This window comes from Schistocerca piceifrons, chromosome 4 (assembly GCF_021461385.2).
Source record: "Schistocerca piceifrons isolate TAMUIC-IGC-003096 chromosome 4, iqSchPice1.1, whole genome shotgun sequence".
NCBI classification, from domain to species: Eukaryota; Metazoa; Arthropoda; class Insecta; order Orthoptera; family Acrididae; genus Schistocerca; species Schistocerca piceifrons.
The window spans coordinates 496,856,329-496,881,916 of NC_060141.1; the positions used below are offsets into that span (position 1 = coordinate 496,856,329).

At 39.4% G+C, this 25,588-nt stretch overlaps 1 protein-coding gene across 2 annotated transcripts in view; it reads left to right on the forward strand.

Moving 5' to 3' along the window:
- Positions 1–25,588, forward strand: part of LOC124796299 (importin-7) — a 183,057-nt gene that overhangs the window by 78,871 nt on the left and 78,598 nt on the right. For both annotated transcript variants that reach the window (XM_047260420.1, XM_047260421.1), the window contains exons 7-14: positions 562–735; positions 1,514–1,659; positions 1,951–2,114; positions 4,037–4,156; positions 5,563–5,751; positions 7,517–7,654; positions 10,650–10,836; positions 15,907–15,998. In XM_047260420.1, coding sequence (XP_047116376.1) covers positions 562–735; positions 1,514–1,659; positions 1,951–2,114; positions 4,037–4,156; positions 5,563–5,751; positions 7,517–7,654; positions 10,650–10,836; positions 15,907–15,998 — 1,210 coding nt within the window. The remainder of the gene's footprint in view (positions 1–561; positions 736–1,513; positions 1,660–1,950; positions 2,115–4,036; positions 4,157–5,562; positions 5,752–7,516; positions 7,655–10,649; positions 10,837–15,906; positions 15,999–25,588) is intronic.

Here is a 25,588-nt window from a genome sequence, read left to right on the forward strand (position 1 = left end):
AGGCAATTTCTCCCATGTTCCTGTAAGTGAAATAATGGAATAAATTACCATCTCTTTGATGTGGTTTTCTTAATGTAAATGTTGCACGAATTCTTGGTCAGTGGCAGCACTGTGTTCTCCATTCTTTCATCCGTCAATACCAGTGCAGTTTCAGTGCCAGGTTCCTTCCCTATTATGCCTAGAATGAACCATATGGTCACTTTAACGTGCTTGGCTATCAATGCGAGAGCACTATGTTGTGTTAACAGAAAATCTACCCTGTGTTTACCATGGGCAGTAAAAGTATTCTCCAAATTTATTAATTATTTCGTATATAAAAGTGCATTACCAAGAGTGGAAACATTTGGTTTTACTGTTAGCATCACAAGTTATGATGACTGTAAGTTCTGCTCTATTTATTCCCTTTAAGAGTTTATAATGATCATGGTAATAAAACTTTCTGAATGGGAATGTAAGCTCTTAGGAAATGGAAGGGAGTATTGCAGTTAACTGTGTTGCCTTTAATTTAGCAGTTACCATTGTTTATTGTTTCACTTGTTGTGTGAATTCATTTTTTTCCAGATATGGGAGCCCAGGAAATGTTACTAAAGAATATAAGGAATTTGCTGAGTGGTACTTGAAAACATTTTCTGCTGGTATACTAGAAGTTTTATTGAAAGTTCTTGACCATTACAGAAGGAAGATATATGTCTCTCCAAGAGTTGTTCAGCTCACTCTAAATTACATAAACTTGGGGTAAGTAGTTGATAAATTAAAAAAAATTGTGTGTTCCCTTAATATGTGAAGAGTTTTTTCGTTTTACTGATTTTGAAGTAGTTTGGTTTTATATTGATGGTTAAACACTTGGATCTTTGGGGAATCAAGTGCAATTTTTTAGTGTTATTGAGATTATTACATTTTGCAATGTTTGTAGGCTTTTCATTTAACATTTCTGATTAGGAACTTTATTTGCAGAGGTTTGTTAAGTTTGTGCAGTGTGTTTCCATTTGCTGTCTTAGCTCAGGTGTGAAAACTTTAGGTACTTCTTGACATGCAAACATTTTAGAAGATTATTAAACTGCGGAGCTCTCTTTAGTCACCAAAAAGTTTCTGATAAATGGTAGCTTCTCGTAGGAAAAATAAATGTTGGCCTCCCCTTTTTAAGAGAATTACTCTCTAGAAATATTTTCTGCAATTTTATAAATGTGCAGATGATCATTCCAAAGTTCTAATTTGTTTTAATAAATATGTAAATTAAAAGTGATCCCATCTCCAAACTTGTGGATATACCTCACAGAAGTTGATTTTCACAGTTTCTTGGAATGTGTCAGTAATGATGAGTAATTTTTGTGGAATTTCATTAAGTTGTTACATAATAGTAAATGATGATCTGTGTCAGATATGAAGAATTCCTAGTCACATGCTGAAAATAAAATTGTTTTTTATCATTCATTTTTATTACAAGATAATTTTTGATAGATATGTAACTTTTCATTCTGCTAACATTTTAATAATGTTTTTACTTTTTTTCTAGTATTGGTCATGCATTTTCGTGGAAGTTCCTAAAACCACATATGTTTGCTATCGTTCAGGATGTTATTTTTCCTGCCTTGTCATATTCACAAGCTGATGAAGAGTTGTGGAATACTGATCCATATGAATACATCAGAGTAAAATTTGGTGAGTACTTCTGAAGTGAATAATATGATGCACTGTGGTTTTTGTGTGGGTCATGTATTTGTTACTCTGCTGCCGTCATTTATAGAACAAAGAACTTGATCTTACTACCATGGATAAAATTCCTTTATTAATTTGCGCACGCGCGCACACACACACACACACACACACACACACACACACACACACACACACACACACACGTTTTCTTGTGAGTTATACTAATGTATCAGAGATGTAGTGCTTCGATAATAATAATAATAATAATAATAATACTGTATTGGTTTCCTTCAGACATTTTTGAAGATTTTGTATCACCTGTGACTGCAGCCCAAACACTCTTGCACACAGCGTGCAAGAAAAGGAAGGACATGTTACAGAAGACAATGCATTTCATAATGCAAGTACTGACATCACCAAATGCTGATCCAAGACAGAAAGATGGTGCCTTACACATGGTACAGATATAATCTTTCATGTTTTTTAGATTATATGCAGTCATAAGTTAATTTGTTTTGATTTTACTTGTCATGTGAAATTCAAATACGGTGTAAGGATCTGTTTCTCCATTTTACTTATGTATTTATTTTTTATGTGATAATCGTTTGGCCTAAGTTGAGTGCTTGAATAATATTACTATCTGCCTGCAAACCAGAGAGCTTTTCATCTGTAGTGTGAAACTGTTTAACCTCAAGGGACATAAAGCCAAATTTTCGCAGTAAATTGTACCAGACAACCTTAACTGCATTGGTTGGCACCACGGATGGTAATATATTAACACTAAACTTTTGTAGGTACTTGCAGCATTATATTGCTAATGACACAAAATGACAGAGGTAAAAATTGCTGTGTTATTTTATTTTGCTAACAAAATACAGCTTCTGTTTCATGCCATAAAATGAACGAGACTTTTTAAACTTGTGCTGTTACTGTTATTTATTGATAAAGTGTTAATCCACATTATAAATATAAGAACTATGTTATGGACTATTAAATACCACAAAATAATAATTTATGAAGTACGAAACTTCTTGAATCAGTTCTTAAGTTTTTGATGTAAAGCAAAATATAGTCTTACATTCAGAACACCTTGTGTCTGTAAGGCTTTGCTTGATCTGTACTATTTTCAGTAGTCATTTCTGGCTTTAGTGATGGCAGTAGAATCTTTAGGAGACTAAACTCTTTCACTTCTTCAGATGCTGCTTGTTGTGATTATTTTGTGTTAAATTGGAAGACACCCAATGCATCAAGAATAATACATCTAAGAAAACACACATTTCTGGAACCAAACTAAAGTTTCACTTCATTTTCTTTGGTAGGCTTGGAATGAAAGAACTGTTAGCAAGATTTTAACAGTGTTAGGGAAAGAAATAAAGCCAAATTAACAATTCGAATGTTTCCTTTGTGAGACCAAGATATAAAAGATATTAAATCTCCCCTCTTGATTGGTAGATTCACAGTTGGAGTGAAAGAAAAGTTGAAGTAAATGAGTTGTTAACATTTCCGGGTATTTTTATGGGAGGTATAATTCTGCATAGTTATATATAACAATTGTAGGCAGTGTGTGTTGTTGGGGGGGGGGGGGGGGAGAGGGGGGGGGGAGAGAGAGAGAGAGAGAGAGAGAGAGAGAGAGAGAGAGAGAGAGAGAGAGAAACGAACTTCTTGACAACTTAATAATTTATGAGAAGTCTGCTGAAAATCTTAAATATATTTGTTAAATACAACTTCTATAGGAGTTCATCTTCCTATGAAGACATCTAAGCAAGACTATAATTATCCAGTTGTCTGCAGCGATAGCATGTTGTCAGTTTCCCTAGTGATTAGTAGTTTGCTATATTGCTGTTCCTCCAAAAGCAAAAAGGGGGGGTGGGGGGTGGAGGGGAGATTTACACACTTTTTAATCTTACTAGCACTAAAAATGTGTGATCAGTTTAGTTTTTAAAAATGCAAAAAGTGCAATTTAAGAAAGATGGAGTAGAAATAAGGGGAGGAATGAACACTCAGAAAGAATAACCTAGAAATAACCATTTTATGATAGGTTTATCATAAATGCGGTAAGATTTTGGGTTATTTAAAAACACAATATAAGTGTAATGTGGGTTTCTAACTTTCCTTGCCAAGGGATCAGCCTTCAACAAAATAGTCAGTCCATTGTTGCTAAGTATTGGACTCAGTTGCAGCTCATTTGCCTGTTTTTAATGTGATGTTATTGTAAGGGTATGCTATATGAAGTGACGTATTAATTTTGATGCTATTGAACTGCTATTAAATGTGTTTGAGAAAGTATGAAGCGTGCCTGGCTGTAAGATGCAAATCATTAACAGTTAAGAATTGTTAGGACATGTGACAGAGATTGGTAATCTATTTTATTATTTTTCAGGTTGGCACACTGGCAGACATTCTTATCAAGAAGAATATGTACAAGACAGAAATGGATAGTATGCTTTGTCAGTATGTTTTTCCAGAATTTGCAAGTCCTCGTGGCCATATGAGAGCTAGGGTAAGCTTTTAGCTTTGTGATGAACAGATAGAGATTTCAGTTGTGTGGATAAAAGATAGTAACTTAACATAATAGGGTAATTCTGTAGAACACTGTCTTTTACATCATAAAAGTACTATTATGTAACTAATTTCAGCTTTAGAAATGATTTGGCTTACAAGTTACTCAGTATCTGATATTTTCAGTCAGAGAAAGTGAAGCATGTTTAAATATAAGAAGTATTGAAATTAAAGCAGATTGATTCTTATTCATATCCTAATCTTTGTAAAGTCGTACAAATAAGTTGCAAATACAGTAAAAGAAATGTTTTTTTCGATTTTGCTGTATTAGTTTTATTTGTTCACAACTAGTTTCTGCCGCCTGGACCATTCTCAAGTGATATTGTTGTTCTGTAAAAAGTAGAATATAGTTATGGGAATCAGTTTTATGAATTGTCAACGGATACTTGGCTTATTTAGTGGTGTCCCCCATCTCCCTTACACAAAAAAGGGCAGTGAGATGACTGTAGTAATTGAAATTGTGTAATGAAACATCCATACCACCTTTTAAACATCTGCCTGCACCAATGCTTGTGGCTACAACAAAGTCAGTTAATACTAGTGAATAAACCTACAAAGTGTTTATAAGATGTTTTCCAGCTGAAGTTATTTACAGCACTTGTGAAACATGTAAGTCTAAGTATCCATGGCATATTTAATGTACTCTAACAATAGCAGCGTCAAAAATTGTTGAAAAGATTCAGAATTAAGTTTGGCAAATATGTATAGCAATGATTTTTTTTCGGTATCATAGATGCTTTTGGTGGTGTCTGGGTTCAGCACTCAACAAATGGATTTACTCGTACATGACTTGTATTATCATTGAGAACACCCTGTTTTCCTGAAAGTGAGCAAATAAAATGGGGAAAAAACATCAAAGTTCATAACAAAAGTATTTTGAATGCCAAACTCCGTTGTTCTGTAGACCTTGAAGTATGTTGATTATTTTAACTGCACTACTCAAATTTTCATTTAACTAAACCTTTTCAGGTGTGACCATTCATTTGTTTGTTGTTGCCAAACTTCTGTATAGTGAAAGTCATTATCACAACTAGTATTACTGCTCTTGTGTTTGGCTGGCTACAGCAAATGTTCAAGAAAAACTGCTGTGGGTTATTGTATACTAAAACAAAATTCTGTACAGGACTTCTTTGTTGGTAACTTTCTTACTATTAAATAAGTCAAAAGACTTGGGAGTGGGTCAAGATAATATCACATAGTAATGGACCCACTTTTTCTTTCTTTTGGATTTTGTTATTTTGTTCTGCTTTGAACCTAGGTTTTCATGCTTCGCCTCTTAATCACCCCAAACATAAACCATTTTCATATGCATTTTCTGTGTATTTATTACATCATTTATCATTTCAGGCCTGCTGGGTTCTCCATTACTTCAGTGAAATTAAATTTAAGCAGGAAGCAGTTCTCGCTGAAGCAATCAGACTCACTACAAATGCATTATTAAATGACCAAGACTTGCCTGTCAAGGTAGAGGCAGGCATAGCATTACAGATGTTGTTAAATGCTCAGGAAAAATCTGAGAAATATGTGGAACCTCAGGTAATGCACTCACACTCTTGTATAATATCAAATTTCTTGTGATAGCAAATGATGTTTTAACGATAAATCCCTCCTGCACCAAGGAAACTCTTCAGTATCTGTCATAGGTAGTAATACCTTTTCAGGGTGTCGAACAAACCTTGAAATTTTGAAAACCTGGAAAGAGCGGGGAATTTTCAAAACTGGAAAAAACGTTGAATTTTATGTTGAAAAAACATGACTAAAAATTTTTCGGTATGGTACCCCTATTTATATATTATCAGTTTAATCTGTCCCATGATATTTGTAGTAGCATTTGAATATTCAAAGGGGAATCTACATGTTATGCACATAATACCTGCAGGTGATCCATTATTTACACACTGATTCATAACTGTTTTATACTCATAAAGTTTGGGATGAGAGGAAACTGATTGGTGTTACTGTGTGAGAGGTGGGGAGAGACAGGAGAATTCATTGCTTCGAAGTCTGGCATAAACTGCAGATCAGCTACTATGTTAGAAATACACAAATGTAATAAGTTTCGTTAAAGCATTTGATACAGCCATTTGTATCCACTTCAGTAAAAGTCCAAAATTACGTTAAGCTTGTCGTAACACTTGCTATATCAACTAATTAGATAGATAAAAAATCTACTCACCAAGTATCGGCAGAACTCGCATATAAAAGATGTTTAATTGGCAAGCCCTTTTCCTAGACCTCTCCAGTTCTTTTCCTTCACACCTCTTCCTTTCCCTTCAACACTGCTGCCTGGAGGAGGAGCCACTGGCTCTGAAAGCTTGTCAATTACGACCATCTTTTATGTGTGTGTTCTGCAACCGCTTGGTGAGTAGACTTTTTATCTATCCAATTAAATAATTTTGTGAATGATTGATTGTTTTCATTGTTACTATATCAACTGTTAGATCATTGAGTTGGCAGCAGTCAAAAACAAGACTGACAGTCACAAAGAGTATAGACTTGTACCAATATGTTTCAAAACAGGTCTGTGGGGCTGAATGACTGCTCAATGGTGACAAACAGACATTATATTATGAATGAAGAAGTTAAACGTAGCTGTTGGTTTTACCACGGGTAATCCAGAATCTTGTCTGGAAACCAGTAGCTTGTGAATGTTTGCTAGCCCGTCTCGTCGAGTGGAGTGGCAATAACCTTGAGTAGTAATGAAATTAAATCAAGGCTGTTTTAATATGATTATTCAACCAGAAGACAACAAATGACATTTTAAACATTTGTAATTGTCTCTCATTTTGGAGCGTTTATACAGTTATCAGTGTTACGTAATAATTCACTGTTTTTCAATAAACTCTCCTGTTTGCAACAATACACAATGTTTATAATAATTTTTTTCACTTCAGCCTGTGTCAATGGCAACGTAGATAGGGATGGTGTAGAAATGATTTCAAAATGATCAGTTACTGGACAACCTGTTTTTGCACAATATTTACAATGTGGATATTTTGTGTGCTTCTATCATTAAGAACTTTAGCTTTGCAATAATGCTGCTACACAAATCACTTTCAGGATATTTATAGCTGTTACAATAAGTTCTATTCTGTATAACCAGTTCAGTGTCAGTTACTTTAATTATATCAGTGTTGTAAAATGGAAATTAACATTGTGACAAATTTCTTACATTGTATTGCTAGTTTGTGGAAATAATAATCCTTTTGATTCACAAATCTACCAACTGCTGATAAATATGAGTTGGCCATTATACTGATTGTGCAAATTTTTAAAAATTTACATTTTACTTCTTTTTCAGATCAAGCAAATAACTTTAGAACTTCTTCGAATAATACGTGAAACAGAAAATGATGATCTCACCAGTGTTATGCAGAAGGTTGTGTGCACCTTCACAGAACAGCTGATGCCTATTGCTGTTGAAATTTGTCAACATTTGGTAGGTAGTTTGTTGGTGCATGAATGTGGGTGTCACAATCAAGGCAGTTATGGACCTAATGAGAGAATTAAGCAGATTTTCACTGCTGTACATCCCAGTCATAATAACTGAAAAGAGGAAATTATTTCATTTGTTACCTTTTTAATTCCTTATCCTTTGTGAAGTGATAGTTTAACACATTTTACACTGTGAATTCTATTCTTACTTGCTGCATAGAAAAGAAAAGATCACAAAGAAATTACTTGCTGTTATGTTAGGACTGTAGAAACAATATTGTCATGTTTAATATAATCTGTATAACTTGTTTCTTCCCGAACTGTCAAAAAGGAAGGCAGGTTTGCATGTGAAGATGATGATGGTTTCCATGTGCAATAATCATGAAGATGTTGGTTGGTATAGTATGTTATATTTGCTAAAAAAACGACGTCAGACATATGATATTTGTGTGCAATGGGAAATAGCCATTTGTGTTGTGCAGTTTATAGAAAACCTAAGTGTGAATGGCTAGATACACCAGCCCCATTAGGATCCAGTTTTCCACCTCAGTGGGCATGAGTAGATGCTCTTTAATTACAACACACGATAACTTAAATACTGATTTTGATCATGGAGTATTGTTCAGTATCATTGATCTTTTGGACAAGAAGTTAAGAACATTGAAAAGGATGACTCACATAATTTTGTTTGTTGGACAAGTGTTAAAATAGTTCATGGTATTATTGTTATGACAGTTACCTTTCGTGGCTCAGTAAAGGAGTACCATATTTTCCATCAAAGAGTGTATTATATGAACATGAAAGTAATTTTGTGTACAAAGGATATGATTGGCCCCTTAGATTAAGAAAAAAATGCATAAAATTAACTTGTATTATTTAACCACAGCCTATATTAATTGCTTAATGTACATAATCTCCTGCTTATGTCGCTATGATACATGAACTTAATTTTGTGTGTTACTTGACTCAAGCAGCCAAGCATGTTCCTGTTGGAGGTTATAAATATGCAGTATGTTCTATATGATGGATTTACCAACATAGATTTGATGTTTTGGAAGCAGATGGTCCATGAAATTGTATGACAATGAGCTCCATTACAAGCTATCGAAGTTTACTAAGAATTAGTGAGTTGTTAAAAAGAAAACTCACATGAAGAAATTTAGCTGTTGTGTTATAGTGTTTCAAAAAAGTTATTTTTTTACTAACAAAAGAGGATTACATAAAATTATAATTACTATTATTTAATTTCGCATATTCTGAAAAACAGCTATGCAAATTATTTATCATTTTATCGTGGTTTGATTCTATTGACTAACAGTTTTTTACTTTTGCATTAAGTTAAAGAAATATTGATGATGTCAAACATATGTAGTCAGATCCTGCCAGAAGCATTACAACGTCAATAGTGGATTTGTGTTTGTATTGACTTAACCATAACCTTCAATAGAAGTAACTACAATATTTTTATATTTACATTTTAACTTTTTAAACAGTTGCAAAGTGTTCAGATAATAGAAAACAAACAAGAGTGAAATGTCTCATTCACATAAGGCTATATTTATAACAATAAAATATTCTCAATAATGAATAAATTTTTTGAGTTCTGTAAAAAGATATTTTGGAGGCATGGATTATGAAAGAATTGATGGTATTTATTGTGAAACAGCAGTTTTTAATTAAAATATGGTCTACAGTAATTTTATTTCTTTGTCAAAGGAGCTATTTTTTTTACATGCTTATAAGTGAATGTTGCAAAACACTATAGATAGCCTTTCTATCATTATATTATTATTTACACTGTTCAGCTAGAACATTATGACCATCTACCTAATAGCCTGTGTGTCCACCTTCGCCATGGACAGCAGTGGTTCCATGGCTTTGTATGGAAGCAGTGAGGCATTGGTAGGTCATTGGAGGGGGTTGGTGCCACATTTGCACATGCAAGTTACCTAAATCCCATAAATTCTGGGGGAGGGTTGATGAGCTCTGATGCCACATTCAATCACATCCCAGATGTGTTCAATTGGCTTCAGATCTGGTGACTTGAGAGGCCAACAAATTAATCACATCTCACCACTGTAGTTCTAAAACCACTCCATCACAGTCCTGGCCCTGTGACATGGAGGTATCAAAATTCATCAGACCACATAATGCTCTGCCGCTGCACCAATGTCCAGTGATGATGGTCACATGCCCATTTCAGCCTCAGTTGTCGTTGTGGTGTTAGCATTGGCACATGGATGGATCATCATCTGCAGAGACCACTCATTACGAATGTTCAGTGCACTGTGTGTTCAGATACACTTGTACCCTGCCCAGCATTAATGTCTGATGTTAGTTCCACCACAGTTCGCCACCTGTCATGTTCTACCAGTCTACCCACCCTATGACGACCAACATCTGTAATGAGGGTTAGCCACCCAACCCCACTACTACATCTGGATGTGGTTTCACCACCTGTTGAAGACACTTACTACAGCCCCTTCTGAACACCTGATGAGTTGTGTAGTTTCCGAAATGCTCATGCCAAGCCGGCTGGAGTGGCCGTGCGGTTCTAGACGCTACAGTCTGGAGCCGAGCGACCGCTACGGTCGCAGGTTCGAATCCTGCCTCAGGCATGGATGTGTGTGATGTCCTTACGTTGGTTAGGTTTAGTTAGTTCTAAGTTCTAGGCGACTGATGACCTCAGAAGTTAAGTCGCATAGTGCTCAGAGCCATTTTGCTCGTGCCAAGTCTGCGGGCCATCATAATCTGTCCTCAGTCAGACTCAAATAGGTCGTGCACCTTCCTCATTCTACACAAAGAGAACAAGCTCACTGCTACTGCATGCACTGTTCATGTGTCTGGCTAGCAGTTGTTTCTCACCAAGTGACACTGCAGTCGCCTGGATGGGTTTATATCAGTAGTAGGTAGGTGGTCATAATGATCTGGCTGATTAGTGTATATTCCACCCCAAATGTTCAGTTATTATAATATGTAATTTTTTCCCCCACCAAAAGGCAACAACATTCAGCCAAGTTCTTGAGACTGATGAAGGGTCTGACGAGAAGGCAATAACGGCAATGAGTTTGCTGAATACTATAGAAACACTACTGACAGTAATGGAAGAGCAGCCAGAAATCATGGCACAACTGCAGCCAACTGTTCTCCAAGTTGTAGGGCATATTTTCTCACAGAGTGTAATGGGTAAGAATGATTTCTTATGATAACTTTTTTATTCTTTTGTGTGTGGTAATTAATCTGGAATTTTGTTTGTTATACGTTCAGGGAATTTTAAACAGTGAACAGAAAATACAACATTTATCGTGTCACCTGTATTGCTTGTGAAGTGATAATGTTCCAGTTTTTCACATTATTATATCTATTCAGTCTGTGGATGCTCAGCATTGCTGCTTCATGTGTTGTGTTAATGAGGAAAAATGATTGGTATATCATTGTCTTGTCTTACCTAGTAGTTCCACACTCTTTGTTCAGTTTGCTGAAAACTTCTTAGCCTAAGAAGCTAGAGTTCTTCTACGCGTGTAATGGAAAATGCTCTTCCTGAACACTACATGTGAGATGGTATTGTTCTGCTCATGTTTTGTGTATCTAACGATCAATTGAGTAACACAAAAGAAAATGGAGATCTGTATGCAATAGTGGGGACAACCTCTCAACAGACGTAATTGTCGTTACAGCTTTGGCAGCAACACCAGTGGTTGAGCTCAGTAACCTCTAAAAGTTATAATCTTGTCCAGTTTTTGTTTTCAAAAGTAAGTATTAGGTCATTCATCTTAATGGGTAACTCTTTGGTTCAAGCAATCATGGTGTGCATATACGAGTTCTACTTCCTCCGTGATCTGCATTATTGGTACGTTCTTAGAGCCATCTGCCTCTATAATTTTCATTGTCTCCCTAGAAGCTTTCGCTGTATTTTTGGCCAGTATTACACTGTAGAAAGAGAGATTTGCCTTGTATCTTTTGTAGAAGATATTTCATAAAATCTTTGAAAGCGTACTGAGCTACTATTATCGTATCTTTTATAAAAAAAGGTTAGTGTACATTTTTTAGCTTTTATAAAAGATGTACCAAAGATTTTGACAGTGTAAAATGGACATTTCCTGCTTTCATTTCTGATGCAAGATGGATTAATTCAGCTTCTGTCTCACCATCTTCAGTGAATATAGTCTGATATCTTTGTTCATTCAAAAGGGAATCACTTGGATTATGTTACTCATGTGACATCCATGTAAATTCATTGTCACCTCACTCATAACAATTAAGTGCACACAATGTTTCCCAATTACAGACACCTCTACATTAATACTGACACATGCTGCATTTTATTTTGAGAGATTTCTTGTACCATTTCAGTAAACATGTTTCAACACATTTGCAGTATCCCCACTGTTGAATGCACAGAGACTTCTCCCTGCTTGAAAATTGGAGCACTGAGACATGATATGCAGGCTGCTTCTTCCAGATAAACTGTCATGGAAGTGTGACCTTGGAAATTGATGTCATTTGTATTTCATCTTTTACCAAAACATGTATGAAAGTCTCAATCATTTTTTCCTGTTCAGCTACATTGTTATTACAACTGCTCATCGTTTGGATGTGGCTGGCCACGGTGGCCGAGCGGTTCTAAGTGCTCAGTCCGGAACCGTGCGACTGCTACGGTCGCAGGTTCGCATCCTGCCTTGGGCATGGATGTATGTGATGTCCTTAGGTTAGTTAGGTTTAAGTAGTTCTAAGTTCTAGGGGACTGACGACCTCAGATGTTAAGTCCTATAGTCCTCAGATCTATTGGAAACATTTTTTTGGATGTGACACGCAACTTGTTGAAATTAAAGAGTTGTTTCATTTCACTGTGATGCAGTGTAACTTCCTTCAAGTATTGTTGTTCTTCTTTGTATGACACCTCTACAGTTCACCCTAAACAGTGGATGTTTAAATATGTGTTCGGTAAATTTCTGTAGCTGTGGGTGATGCTGAGGCATCGTAGTAATATATCAGTATCTGCGGCTAGTGTGTTGGCACTATATTTGTTGAAGAAAAATGTTGTTTAACTGCTTCCAGTGTTTGAAAACCTTTGTATACTGACATATTCATGTATGTTGTTCATGGCAAGCTACCTGAACTATAACTTTCACCAAAATCGAATATCTTGCAATTTTTACAAGTAATGTGGAATATTTGGCAAGCTCAAGGTTGAGACCTGTTTCTAGCTATCCAGGTATACGATTTCCATTGTAACTATCTATAAACCACTTGATGTGAGTGCAACAATGTTTCGTGATATCATTACTTTTCTTTGTACAATCTGATCTTGTGCTCAGTTATTTGAACTATTGATGTTGACAGTGTGTGGCAACAGCAGACTGTTTTATCAGAGGTTTTCTGTATAGGGATTAACAATTGTGATGAGTTTTCTTTATTGACAGACAAATTTTTAAACCTATTAATTATAATGTATATAGCACTCTATTACAAAAACAGCATGCTGACCCCGTCCCTCTCCTGTCCCCCCTCCATCCCTCTCCTGTCCCCCCTCCATCCCTCTCCTGTCCCCCCCTCCATCCCTCCTCTCTCCTGTCCCCCCCTCCATCCCTCCTCTCTCCTGTCCCCCCCTCCATCCCTCCTCTCTCCTGTCCCCCCTCCATCCCTCCTCTCTCCTGTCCCCCCCTCCATCCCTCCTCTCTCCTGTCCCCCCCTCCATCCCTCCTCTCTCCTGTCCCCCCCTCCATCCCTCCTCTCTCCTGTCCCCCCCTCCATCCCTCCTCTCTCCTGTCCCCCCCTCCATCCCTCCTCTCTCCTGTCCCCCCCTCCATCCCTCCTCTCTCCTGTCCCCCCCTCCATCCCTCCTCTCTCCTGTCCCCCCCTCCATCCCTCCTCTCTCCTGTCCCCCCTCCTCTCTCCTGTCCCCCCTCCTCTCTCCTGTCCCCCCTCCTCTCTCCTGTCCCCCCTCCTCTCTCCTGTCCCCCCTCCTCTCTCCTGTCCCCCCTCCTCTCTCCTGTCCCCCCTCCTCTCTCCTGTCCCCCCTCCTCTCTCCTGTCCCCCCTCCTCTCTCCTGTCCCCCCTCCTCTCTCCTGTCCCCCCTCCTCTCTCCTGTCCCCCCTCCTCTCTCCTGTCCCCCCTCCTCTCTCCTGTCCCCCCTCCTCTCTCCTGTCCCCCCTCCTCTCTCCTGTCCCCCCTCCTCTCTCCTGTCCCCCCTCCTCTCTCCTGTCCCCCCTCCCTCCCTCCCACCCCTCTCCTGTCACCCTCCCTCCCCTCTCCTATCACCCTCCCCTCTCCTATCACCCTCCCTCCCTCCCCTCTCCTGTCACCCTCCCTCCCTCCCCTCTCCTGTCACCCTCCCTCCCTCCCCTCTCCTGTCACCCTCCCTCCCTCCCTCCCCTCTCCTGTCACCCTCCCTCCCTCCCTCCCCTCTCCTGTCACCCTCCCTCCCTCCCTCCCCTCTCCTGTCACCCTCCCTCCCTCCCCTCTCCTGTCACCCTCCCTCCCTCCCCTGTCACCCTCCCTCCCTCTCCTGTCACCCTCCCTCCCTCTCCTGTCACCCTCCCTCCCTCTCCTGTCACCCTCCCTCCCTCTCCTGTCACCCTCCCTCCCTCTCCTGTCACCCTCCCTCCCTCTCCTGTCACCCTCCCTCCCTCCCTCTCCTGTCACCCTCCCTCCCTCCCTCCCTCTCCTGTCACCCTCCCTCCCTCTCCTGTCACCCTCCCTCCCTCCCTCCCTCTCCTGTCACCCTCCCTCCCTCCCTCTCCTGTCACCCTCCCTCCCTCCCTCTCCTGTCACCCTCCCTCCCTCCTCCTGTCACCCTCCCTCCCTCCTCCTGTCACCCTCCCTCCCTCCTCCTGTCACCCTCCCTCCTCCTGTCACCCTCCCTCCCCCCTCCCTCCTCCTGTCACCCTCCCTCCCCCCTCCCTCCCTCCCTCGCTCCCTCCCTCCCTCGCTCCCTCTCCTGTCCCCCTCCCTCCCTCGCTCCCTCTCCTGTCCCCCTCCCTCCCTCTCCTGTCCCCCTCCCTCCCCCCCCTTGCTCCTTCTCCTGTCACCCTCCCTCCCTCCCTCCCTCGCTCCCTCCTTCCCTCGCTCCCTCTCCTGTCCCCCTCCCTCCCTCTCCTGTCCCCCTCCCTCCCTCTCCTGTCCCCCTCCCTCCCTCTCCTGTCCCCCTCCCTCCCCCCCTTGCTCCCTCTCCTGTCCCCATCCCTCCCTCTCCTCTCTCAATCCCTCCCTCCCTCTCCTCTCTCAATCCCTCCCTCCCTCTCCTCTCTCAATCCCTCCCTCCCTCTCCTCTCTCAATCCCTCCCTCCCTCTCCTCTCTCAATCCCTCCCTCCCTCTCCTCTCTCAATCCCTCCCTCCCTCTCCTCTCTCAATCCCTCCCTCCCTCTCCTCTCCTCGCCCCCTCCCTCCCTCTCCTCACCTCGCCCGTTCCCTCCCCTTATCTCACCTCGCCCGCTCCCTCCCCTTATCTCACCTCGCCCGCTCCCTCCCCTTATCTCACCTCGCCCGCTCCCTCCCCTTATCTCACCTCGCCCGCTCCCTCCCCTTATCTCACCTCGCCCGCTCCCTCCCCTTATCTCACCTCGCCCGCTCCCTCCCCTTATCTCACCTCGCCCGCTCCCTCCCCTTATCTCACCTCGCCCGCTCCCTCCCCTTATCTCACCTCGCCCGCTCCCTCCCCCTCTTGCGCCACCCGCTCCCTCCCCCTCTTGCGCCACCCGCTCCCTCCCCCTCTTGCTCCACCCGCTCCCTCCCCCTCTTGCTCCACCCGCTCCCTCCCCCTCTTGCTCCACCCGCTCCCTCCCCCTCTTGCTCCACCCGCTCCCTCCCCCTCTTGCTCCACCCGCTCCCTCCCCCTCTTGCTCCACCCGCTCCCTCCCCCTCTTGCTCCACCCGCTCCCTCCCCCTCTTGCTCCACCCGCTCCCTCCCCCTCTTGCTCCACCCGCTCCCTCCCCCTCTTGCTCCACCCGCTCCCTCCCCCTCTTGCTCCACCCGCTCCCTCCCCCTCTTGCTCCACCCGCTCCCTCCCCCTCTTGCTCCACCCGCTCCCTCCCCCTCTTGCTCCACCCGCTCCCTCCCCCTCTTGCTCCACCCGCTCCCTCCCCCTCTTGCTCCACCCGCTCCCTCCCCCTCTTGCTCCACCCGCTCCCTCCCCCTCTCAAGTGGCAGCACGTGTGTCCTCATACGCACTGCATGCCTATGTCACAGTAATGTATGTTGTACTATTTAATCATAACTCAGTGTGATTAGTACTAATTTCCTTTATTTCTTGCAGAATTTTATGAAGAAGCTCTTTCTTTGGTTTATGATCTCACAAGCAAGAATATATCACCAGACATGTGGAAGGTGTTGGAACTTATGTATCAGGTAACTAAATTACTAACATTCGCTGTTCTATAAATGCTTTATTGAAAATCAAAAGTCTATAATTAATAATTTAAAACACAATTCAGGAACTTTGTGCACAACATTTTTGTACACTTCTACTTATTGTCCATGGTCTCCTTTCAAATACTCTCCTCCACAATTGATACACTGCTCCCAGCTCTGTTTCCACTTTCAGAAGCAGTATTGTTATGTCTCTTGCTGGATCGCATGAAGCGCCACCAGGAAATTTTTGTTTCATCTCGTCTATTGTTGCAAATCTTTGTGCTTTCAAAGGGGTTCTCAACTTTGGAAATTAAAAAAAAAAGTCTGGGTGGGCCAGGCTTAGATATTACAGATGAGGCAGCATAATGTTTTCATTTTTTATCCAATAGTCGTGCTCCAAAGGAATGAATGTGCAGGTGCATTATTGTGATGAAAGAGCCATGAAATGTCTCGCCACATTTCATGCCATTCTCGCAGGAATCGCAACATTTCCCAACAGTACCATCAATGAAGAGTTTGTCCCTGTGGCACAATTCAAGATATACTAATCCTTCAGAGTCAAAGAAAACTGTCAGCAAGGCTTTGACATTTCACCTGACCTGATGAGGCTCACCCCCCCCCCCCCCCCTTCCTGCATTTGGAAAACCTTTCCTGACCCATTTTGGATATTGAAACATGGTCTCAGCATTATAAATATAGACCCACATCTCATCACCAGTTATGATTCTCTTAAGGAACGACTCATTTTCATTTGTGCGATCCAAAAGCTCTTTACAGATTCCTAGGGGAAAGTCTTTCTGGTCGTGACTCATGAGCCATGGGATGAACTTGGTGGCAACACGATGCATTCTGAGATGCTGTGTCAGGATTTCATGAAATGTATGGCAAGTTGAAAACTCTCCTTCATACCTCCTCTGTGGTACTGCAGGTGACTTGTCACTGGTATCATTTATACTAAGATTGTAGTACATGTGAGGTACCTATTTGCTTCCACTGCTCTGAGTGGAATGCGTAAGTTCTAATTAATGTTCACCAACCTACAGCCTGCTGTAGTTGTTGTCCCCTTCGCAGAAAACAGCATGTAGGTCGTGAATCCATTGTATTAAGGCTGTAAGAAACCCTTAGCGAGGAACTGATATATGTGAATAATTAAATTTTCAGTTACTTTGTTTATATGGGATGCCACTTGCCTTTTATTAGCAGAACACGAGAAACTGCAGACATTACATACTTTGATATGCAATTAAATATGCTGTTTAGTTTGTAACCACATTACGTCATCTCGCCACTGCTACCTTTTCAACTGCTCTAAGAAGAGCTTCTTGTACCTGAATGTGGTGGCTGCAAAGCCAAAAATTTTACACGTCCCCCTCCTCCTGATATTTCCAACAATTGGGAGGTTTTCACAGACACCAAACAATTTTGTAAATAAACAAATTTCAATTCGAATTTTTATGAATTTTTAAGCTATCATCTCTCAAGGGTCATACCGTTCCACAATACTTGTAAATTCTTGTTGTTTTTCAAATGTTGAATCTACTTCATCTTTTTTTCTTTTCAGGTTATTAATTTACTTATATAATCACAGACTTTATTATTTTCTGATTAGAAAAACTAATTGTTACCTTCAATAAATTTGTCAGTAACCTTATATCCCAAAATCTTTAATTTTTAGTTGCACACTCTGTACTTACTGCATAATTCTTTAATAGAAAAGATTTTCAAAGTAGCATTATTCTGCACCTTTACGTTGTTGATAGTCTTTTTTTAACTTACAGTCTGTCATTTACTAGAATACTCTATAGCAGTCGACTGTCTCCTACTCAAGTATCAGTCAAGAACTCTTGTACTGCCGTTAAACTATTATTGGAGAATTGCCGTTCATTAAATTCATAAAGTATGTCTAATAAGAAGTTGCTATACCACTACTATTGGCGCATTGCAGTACTTTAAGTTCAATGAAATCTTCTTTACACTCTTCTTACTATTACATCGGCACCATGCGGTTCTGCACTTATTTGTATTTGAATGCGTCTTAATGACGTGTTTACGTCACATGGTTAAAAATATATGTGGAGATGGAAGAACTTTACACGCACACCTTTTACTTTAACATATCAAAGCAGCCCACAACAGTAACCCATGCAGGTGATTCAGTTGTCCATGATGTGGTCTTGCATTGTGAAACTCCGGACTTCCCCAAATCGTGTTTAGTTCAACAATTGTCAGTGCATTCTCCCATTTCCAACTTCAGCATACAGCTCCAATGCAGTTCCATGAAACAATCCAAAATGCCTTAAATTAGTTTTCTAATAATTTTAAACAAATTTTAAATGAATGTGTTTTCATATACTATTGCAATATAAATACTTTTGTATAATGTTTTGTTTTGATTTAGGGTGTTAATAAACAAAGTCAATGTTTACATCGTATGAAGACAGTGATTCATCAATGTTATTGTTTTGGTCACAGCAGTAGCTACATACAGCTGGGGCATTACCCTTCGCACTCGTGAAGAGCTCTGCGCTTGATTGCACCCTCTGTTACTACAGACCCAGTTTGGTAACGATCACACCACTAACTGGCATCACCTGCTGTGCTCCTTAAATCTTACCTAGGGAGACTTACAATTGCAGTTCACAGATATATTGAGAGAATCTTGGTCCAGTTAAAATGCGCACACACTCGTTTACCAAATCGTTCCTTCATTCCACAGGATGAGGTATAGTTCCTTCATTGTTGCTACAAAAAGTACTAGTGGAACAGTATTCATGGAATGACTCTTCATTTTCTACTGACTTTTGTATAAGCATATTCTGTGACTTTGTAATACGTAGGAGCTAATTACCTTATTCTTCGACAGACCTTTATTCTGCTTTATCCATACCTACAGGCAATCTGGATAATGCATCAGTCAATGTATTGCTTTCCCTGGCAAGTATTCTGTTGTGAAATCATACTCCAGAAACACTAAAGCCCATCTGTTATGACTTAGCCTACGATCCATCAGGAATAGTAGTGCCTTGTGGTCTGTAAACACTTTTACTTTCCTCCTCTTAATTGCACACACCACTACTAACGTTTCCTTTTCTGTTACTGAATATTTTATCTCCCATTTGTTTGGTATTTGACTGGCAAAAGCAATGGATTCTATTTCCACTGTATCCCCATTTTCTATGAATTGATGAAGATGAGCTCCTAATTCGTATTGTGAACTGTCAGTGAAAATGCAAAAAGCTACATTTAAGTCTGGATGTGTCAGAACAATACTGTTACATAATTCATCTTTTATTTTTTGAAATTCTTGTTCGCATTCCTCGGTCCACATCCACGTGACATTCTCCATTAATTAAAGTATGGCTTTCGCATTAAGTGCCTGATTGTTTGTGAATTTGCAATAGAGTCCGGTTTAACTGAAGGTGGTCTCCAACTGCTTTTTGTTCTTAGGTCTTGGAAAGTTTCTTCCAGCATTTAACTTTTCAGAGTCTGGCTTAATACCTTCAGCCAGTGTAATATGCCCTAGGAATTTAATTTCCCCTTTCCTAAATTTGGATTTGTCCAGATTTACACTGATATTATTATTCTCAAAGCTACATACCACTTGACTCAATATGTCATTGAGTTCCTTCCATATTTTGGCAGCAATCAAAATATCATAAATATATACCGTAATAGTGCAATAACTGCTCTCCCAACACCTTATTAAGAAACATATAAACGCAGCTGTCGAGATCAAGCCAAATGTCAATATTCTGAATTGGTAACTCCATCCTTCATAAACAAACGTAGTAAACTATCTACAGTTTTCTAATAATGGAACCTGCCAGAAAGTGGTGGTCAAGTCTATACTTTTTAATACAGTAAAACTTGCTCATAACGGAATCGCCTGGGACTAAAATAATTTTCGAAATTTGACAAGTGTCCAGATTACATAAAACTCACTGGACTACCTAAATTTTGTCAGGTATCATGTATGAAATACAGTAAATTTTTTAAATTATGCACATACTGTATTAGTGCACCTTCATTCCATCACAGTAAATGTTCATTTACTGTATATTGGATAATAGAACACTGTACTATTACACTAATTGATAAACAAAAAGGCGTTTCTATGTTTTTACTCGAACTTTAAATTTGTTTATTGTTGTGTGTACATACATATTATTCTCAAGTTTATTCGCTTTATTTCACTTTTTTCGCCATATATCAAGGAGGAAAACTTGTTTTAATTTCGTGTTCAAAATTGTTTTTTCTAGTCAATTTTTTGTATCGTACAATAGTTCCAACAAGTTCGGAGAATTTGTGTACGCTGCAAATCGCGTTATGCATGCAATGGCTTCTTCAGGCGTATTAATTTTTCCAGGGACACAAATTTGCTCCTCTTCTTCCTTTGTTTCTTCTTATTCTTCATCCTCTGTGTTGAGGATTTCTATTAAATCTGTTGCTGAAGTGAAAGTGGAGCGAGTTGACAGAAAGTCCTCACTTGTAATCATCTGCACTAAATGAAATGTTTCACATTTTCATTAATTCAGCCACTGAAGCATCTTGTCCTTGAATATGTAAATAAACCCCCAGGTCCGTGGGTTGTGTGAGGCTGGTTGAATTTTGAGGGAACCAATCCAATTCCACATTTGATAGCGTTACTATTGGGTGGCAGGTTGCATTGTCTAGGAAAAGAACTTGGCAATTTCCTTTTTCCATTTTAGTATTGAAAGAGCCCAGCCATTCTTCCATAAGACCACTCACCATCCACGCCTTTTATGGCTTCGCTATGTGACTGGAAGCTTACTGACGTCTCATTTTGAAAACAATGTGGTTTTGCCGCCTTTACAATCACCAGTAGCTTCTCCATTTCACCTAACATGTTTCAACACAGCAGTTCAGTGAATCTTTTCTTGGACATTTTTCCACCGGTGCACGTTTCACCTCAAATTGGTAGAGATATTGAAGGCAGTGCGTAATAAAATATTCCTGTTTCATCTACATTGAACATGTCTTTCAGGTCATAATTCACTATTAAGTTGGACAGTATTGTCTTCCATTCTGTTGCTACACTTTCTTGCACATCCTTAGCTTCTCCACACACTTCATTCCACACGATGTTGTGCCTAGCTTTGAAACTGTCCAGCCAGTCTTTGGGTGCCTTAAACTCCATAATTCCAAACTCTTTAGAGATTTTCAGAGTCTCACTCTGCAACATGAGTCCAGATAAAGGAAAGATTCTTGCCCACACACTTACAAACCATTCCCACACTATTTCGTTAATTTCTTCATTTCCAGTCTTCTACACCTTTCTTTACATCTGCCCGTTTCCTTTCATCCTGAATCTTATGCTTGTTTCTTAAAGTCTCATAAATTTGTGTTTTACCGCATTTGAAACGCAACATAATTTCACACACAGAGAGTTTGTCTTTCTCACTTGCCTTGATTACATTAATCTTTTCATTAAGTGTTAATGACATATACTGTTTGTTCGACGTCATGTTACTATATCTCTTAAAATGCTACTAGTCAACTGAAATGGGCAGAAAATAATGTTCTTGCCGTGTAAAACAGTCGTTTAATGTAACAGTACCCACCTCTTTCACTGCGCACATTGCAGCAGTGTGCTGCTAGATGTGCAACAATGTTCTTGTATGTGCCAGCGTGCATCAATAACGAGGAAAATGAGAAAGCTGACAAACACAGTGCTTACAAATGAACAGTTTCCTTTGATGCACTGTACCGACACTGAGCATAAATTATTCGTTGTTGCGCAGAGCAGCACGGTAGTAGATCTAAGCTAGCAACACCGCACTGCACTGGACCTCTTTTCTTGGTTTTGCGTCGCTTACCAGAGATGTTAAAAGTAACGTTCTTGTAGAGTCGTGAATAACTAATGAACTGTAATACAATAGTACTGTACAAGCTGTGTTTTCTGCATTATACAATGAATTGTTAAGTATTTTCTAAGATTTGCTTTCCATTTCCGCATTTGGCACGTTCCGCTTTATACAAAAAAGATCACCATGTAAAAGTGCACTTAATGCATTGGGGCCAAAATACTTATATGGTTTGGGCAGATTTCTGAATTATACACGTGCCAATTTGAGCAAGTTTTACTGTATCTTGACACTATTGAACTTCCATACAAGCTCCTCTAGTGCCCCAGGCCTATCCATATCCATCTGTGACAAGATGACTTTGTTTAAGGCTCTAGCATCCAAAGTTATGCATACTGAGCCATCTTTCCTTGGCACTATTAAAGGGAACCACAATAATTACTTGGAGATCACTCGATAGTTCGCCATTGAATCATTTTCTTCCTTTATTTGCGACTTTTTCCTTCATTGTAGCCTCTGTACTAAAATCTTCATCGGGGCCCACCTCTTCGTACAAACATATGCTATCTTCTGGTTCATAGTTCCAGTACATCATTCCCTTATGATCTGTATTCTCACATCACTACCTATATTTTGTGTAACCTCATTTTCATTAAATTTAAATACGTGTTGCTCCTGTTCATCTTGTATCCTCATTACAGCCTCTGTAAAATCTAGCATTGGCCTGTTAGCAATTAATCAATCTTTCCCCAAAATCAAATTGATGCACAGACCGGAAACCGTGATGGCATCTACCCATAATCATCTATTTTGCATTTTAAATGCCATTACAAACTGATTCTTTATGATTTTACTTGTAGAGCCACACACTGTATCCACTTTAAATCCTTGTACGGATAACTTGGGAACATCTGTATCCTTCTCTATTTCTTCGTATAAATTACTACAGTACCTGAATCTAGGATCACAATTGTTTTCATATTTTGTATTTCAATTTCAATTGCTGGTTGGTACATTTCCCTTCATCTGTAAGTGCATTGTTTACTCAATCCTGTTTGTCATATCCTAAGAATGTTACTTCTGGTCCATTTCATTTGGCCATTCCTTTTACCAGAGTATGTTCCCTATTTTGTTTATTATAATATTCTTTGCTTTAGCCATAATAACCTCCTCTATATGAATCTATTTTAATGATTTCCCACGTGGAATGTTTCCTTCTATTAAATGAATCTATTTTAAAAGTACCTTCCCCTCTTCTGGCCAGGCTGCGACTATGACGTGGCTGTCCGTTTTCCTCCCAGTCACACCGTTCGTCATTTCGATTCGTACCTCTGTTTTGGGTTTGCCCTCTGTCATTAAGGTGGTCTGTCCGCCACATGTTCTTTCTCCAGCCCTCCGGTAGTTGTTTGCTGCTGGACAACACGTCTGATTGCTCCAGGTGACTAACTTTATTTACATCAATTAACTTGTCTTATACTGATACTGGGAATTTAAGTATAACATTTCCTACTAGGTTAGAGTCTCTTCATGGGCTGGTTAAGTATTGGGTCTTTTCCCAGTAATGTTGGAAAAATTCTTTATAGTTCTACAACCACTATTTGCAAAGCTTCTGCCTTCAAAAATTTCATTTCTACCACTTTGGTGTGCTAGTAGAACAGTATTGATTCAAAAACGCTCGCACTAATTCTTTATAGTGTTTTACATTTGTAACTGACCCCAGTTCCCCACGATATTGCTTCTCATTCTAACTTACTGGCAACGAATTTGATTTTTTGCTGTTCTGTCATGTTTTCAGGAATGATACCATCAAACTGTCCAATGAAGGCTACTGGGTGTATAGTTCCCTTACTAGAGAAGTGAAGGACTTTATATGCATTAGGGTAATTTGCTATGTCATTTTCATTTACAACACCTTTTTGTTCAAACCAAATTTCTGCTGTTTGTTTAACTTAATTTTCAATTTTGTCCTTCATCTCAGGAAGCACTTTTTGCTCTGTTTATCTTAATTTGCCTTGAACCGCAGTTTTGTTGCCTTTACAAGAGGATTCTACATGTGAAATATTATGATTAGTATTTCATGGTCTTTTTTGATACTTCGTAGATTATTCCAGTGTATTGTATGCTCATCCTGACATTCTCTGGTAGCTTTGCTTTCCTCTTGTCTTACATTGCCAATGTCATTAATTGTTGTTTTCTATCACCCCATTTTGATCCTGCAAATTCTTGTTTAATGTTTTGATTTCATTGTTAACCTTTTGGTTTATTTCTGACTTACAAACTTCTAATTTTTTATCCCATTCTTCTGTTTCATAATCTATTTTCGTGCAACATCCTTCAGTTTTAGCTTCAAGATGCATGACCTTTTGTTCCAAAGCATTGAGCTTACCGTTAATTTGAGCTGTTCCCATTTTAACTTCTTTTAACTCCTCCTCATTTTCTTGCTTAACTTAATTCCTCCTTATCTTTTAATCCCTGGTTATTTTCTTTCCAGCAACCTTTTGTTCTTGCAAAATTAAATTTAGTATAGATGCCGGATCCTGATCATCCTTAGTTGGGAAAGTGTCGGCTGATGCTATACCATGACTCTCTCTCTCTCTCTCTCTCTCTCTCTCTCTCTCTATATATATATATATATATATATATATATATATATATATATATATATAAAAACAAAGATGAGGTGACTTACCGAACAAAAGCGCTGGCAGGTCGATAGACACACAAACAAACACAAACACACACACAAAATTCAAGCTTTCGCAACAAACTGTTGCCTCATCAGGAAAGAGGTAAGGAGAGGGGAAGACGAAAGGAAGTGGGTTTTAAAGGAGAGGGTAAGGAGTCATTCCAATCCCGGGAGCGGAAAGACTTACCTTAGGGGGAAAAAAGGACAGGTATACACTCGCACACACGCACATATCCATCCACACATACAGACACAAGCAGACATATATATATATATATATATATATATATATATATATATATATATATATATATATATATATATATATATATATATATATATATATATATAATAGAAGGAAACATTCCACGTGGGAAAAATTATATATAAAAACAAAGATGAGGTGACTTACCGAACGAAAGCGCTGGCAGGTCGATACACACAAACATACACACAAAATTCAAGCTTTCGCAACAAACTGTTGCCTCATCAGGAAAGAGGGAAGGAGAGGGGAAGACGAAAGGAAGTGGGTTTTAAGGGAGAGGGTAAGGAGTCATTCCAATCCCGGGAGCGGAAAGACTTACCTTAGGGGGAAAAAAGGACAGGTATACACTCGCACACACGCACATATCCATCCACACATACAGACACAAGCAGACATATTTAAAGACCGTCTGGCATGAACACAATTAGTAAATGTTCAAATCTACGTCTACTTCCTCAATACTAGCAAGCTTTAATAAAAAATTATAGATCTGGCCAGCTTTAATAAAAAATTATAGATCTGGCCAGCTTTAATAAAAAATTATAGCCTATTATAGATATATATATTGGCTCATAAGTAACATCAGCATCAGTAATTTTCTCTGCTATTGTCATTCAAATTGTTTCATTTTGCTTAGGTACCACATATTCTTGGTTTACATTGTCATTTTTTTGCACAAAATTTATCTTTTCATTGTCTTCCATTAATAGGTAACTTTACATTCCCAGTGAAATCCTTCATGGCTACTTCAGAATTCTCAATGAGATTATTGGTTACTGAATTTACTATTTCAGATTCATCACTAAGGTTT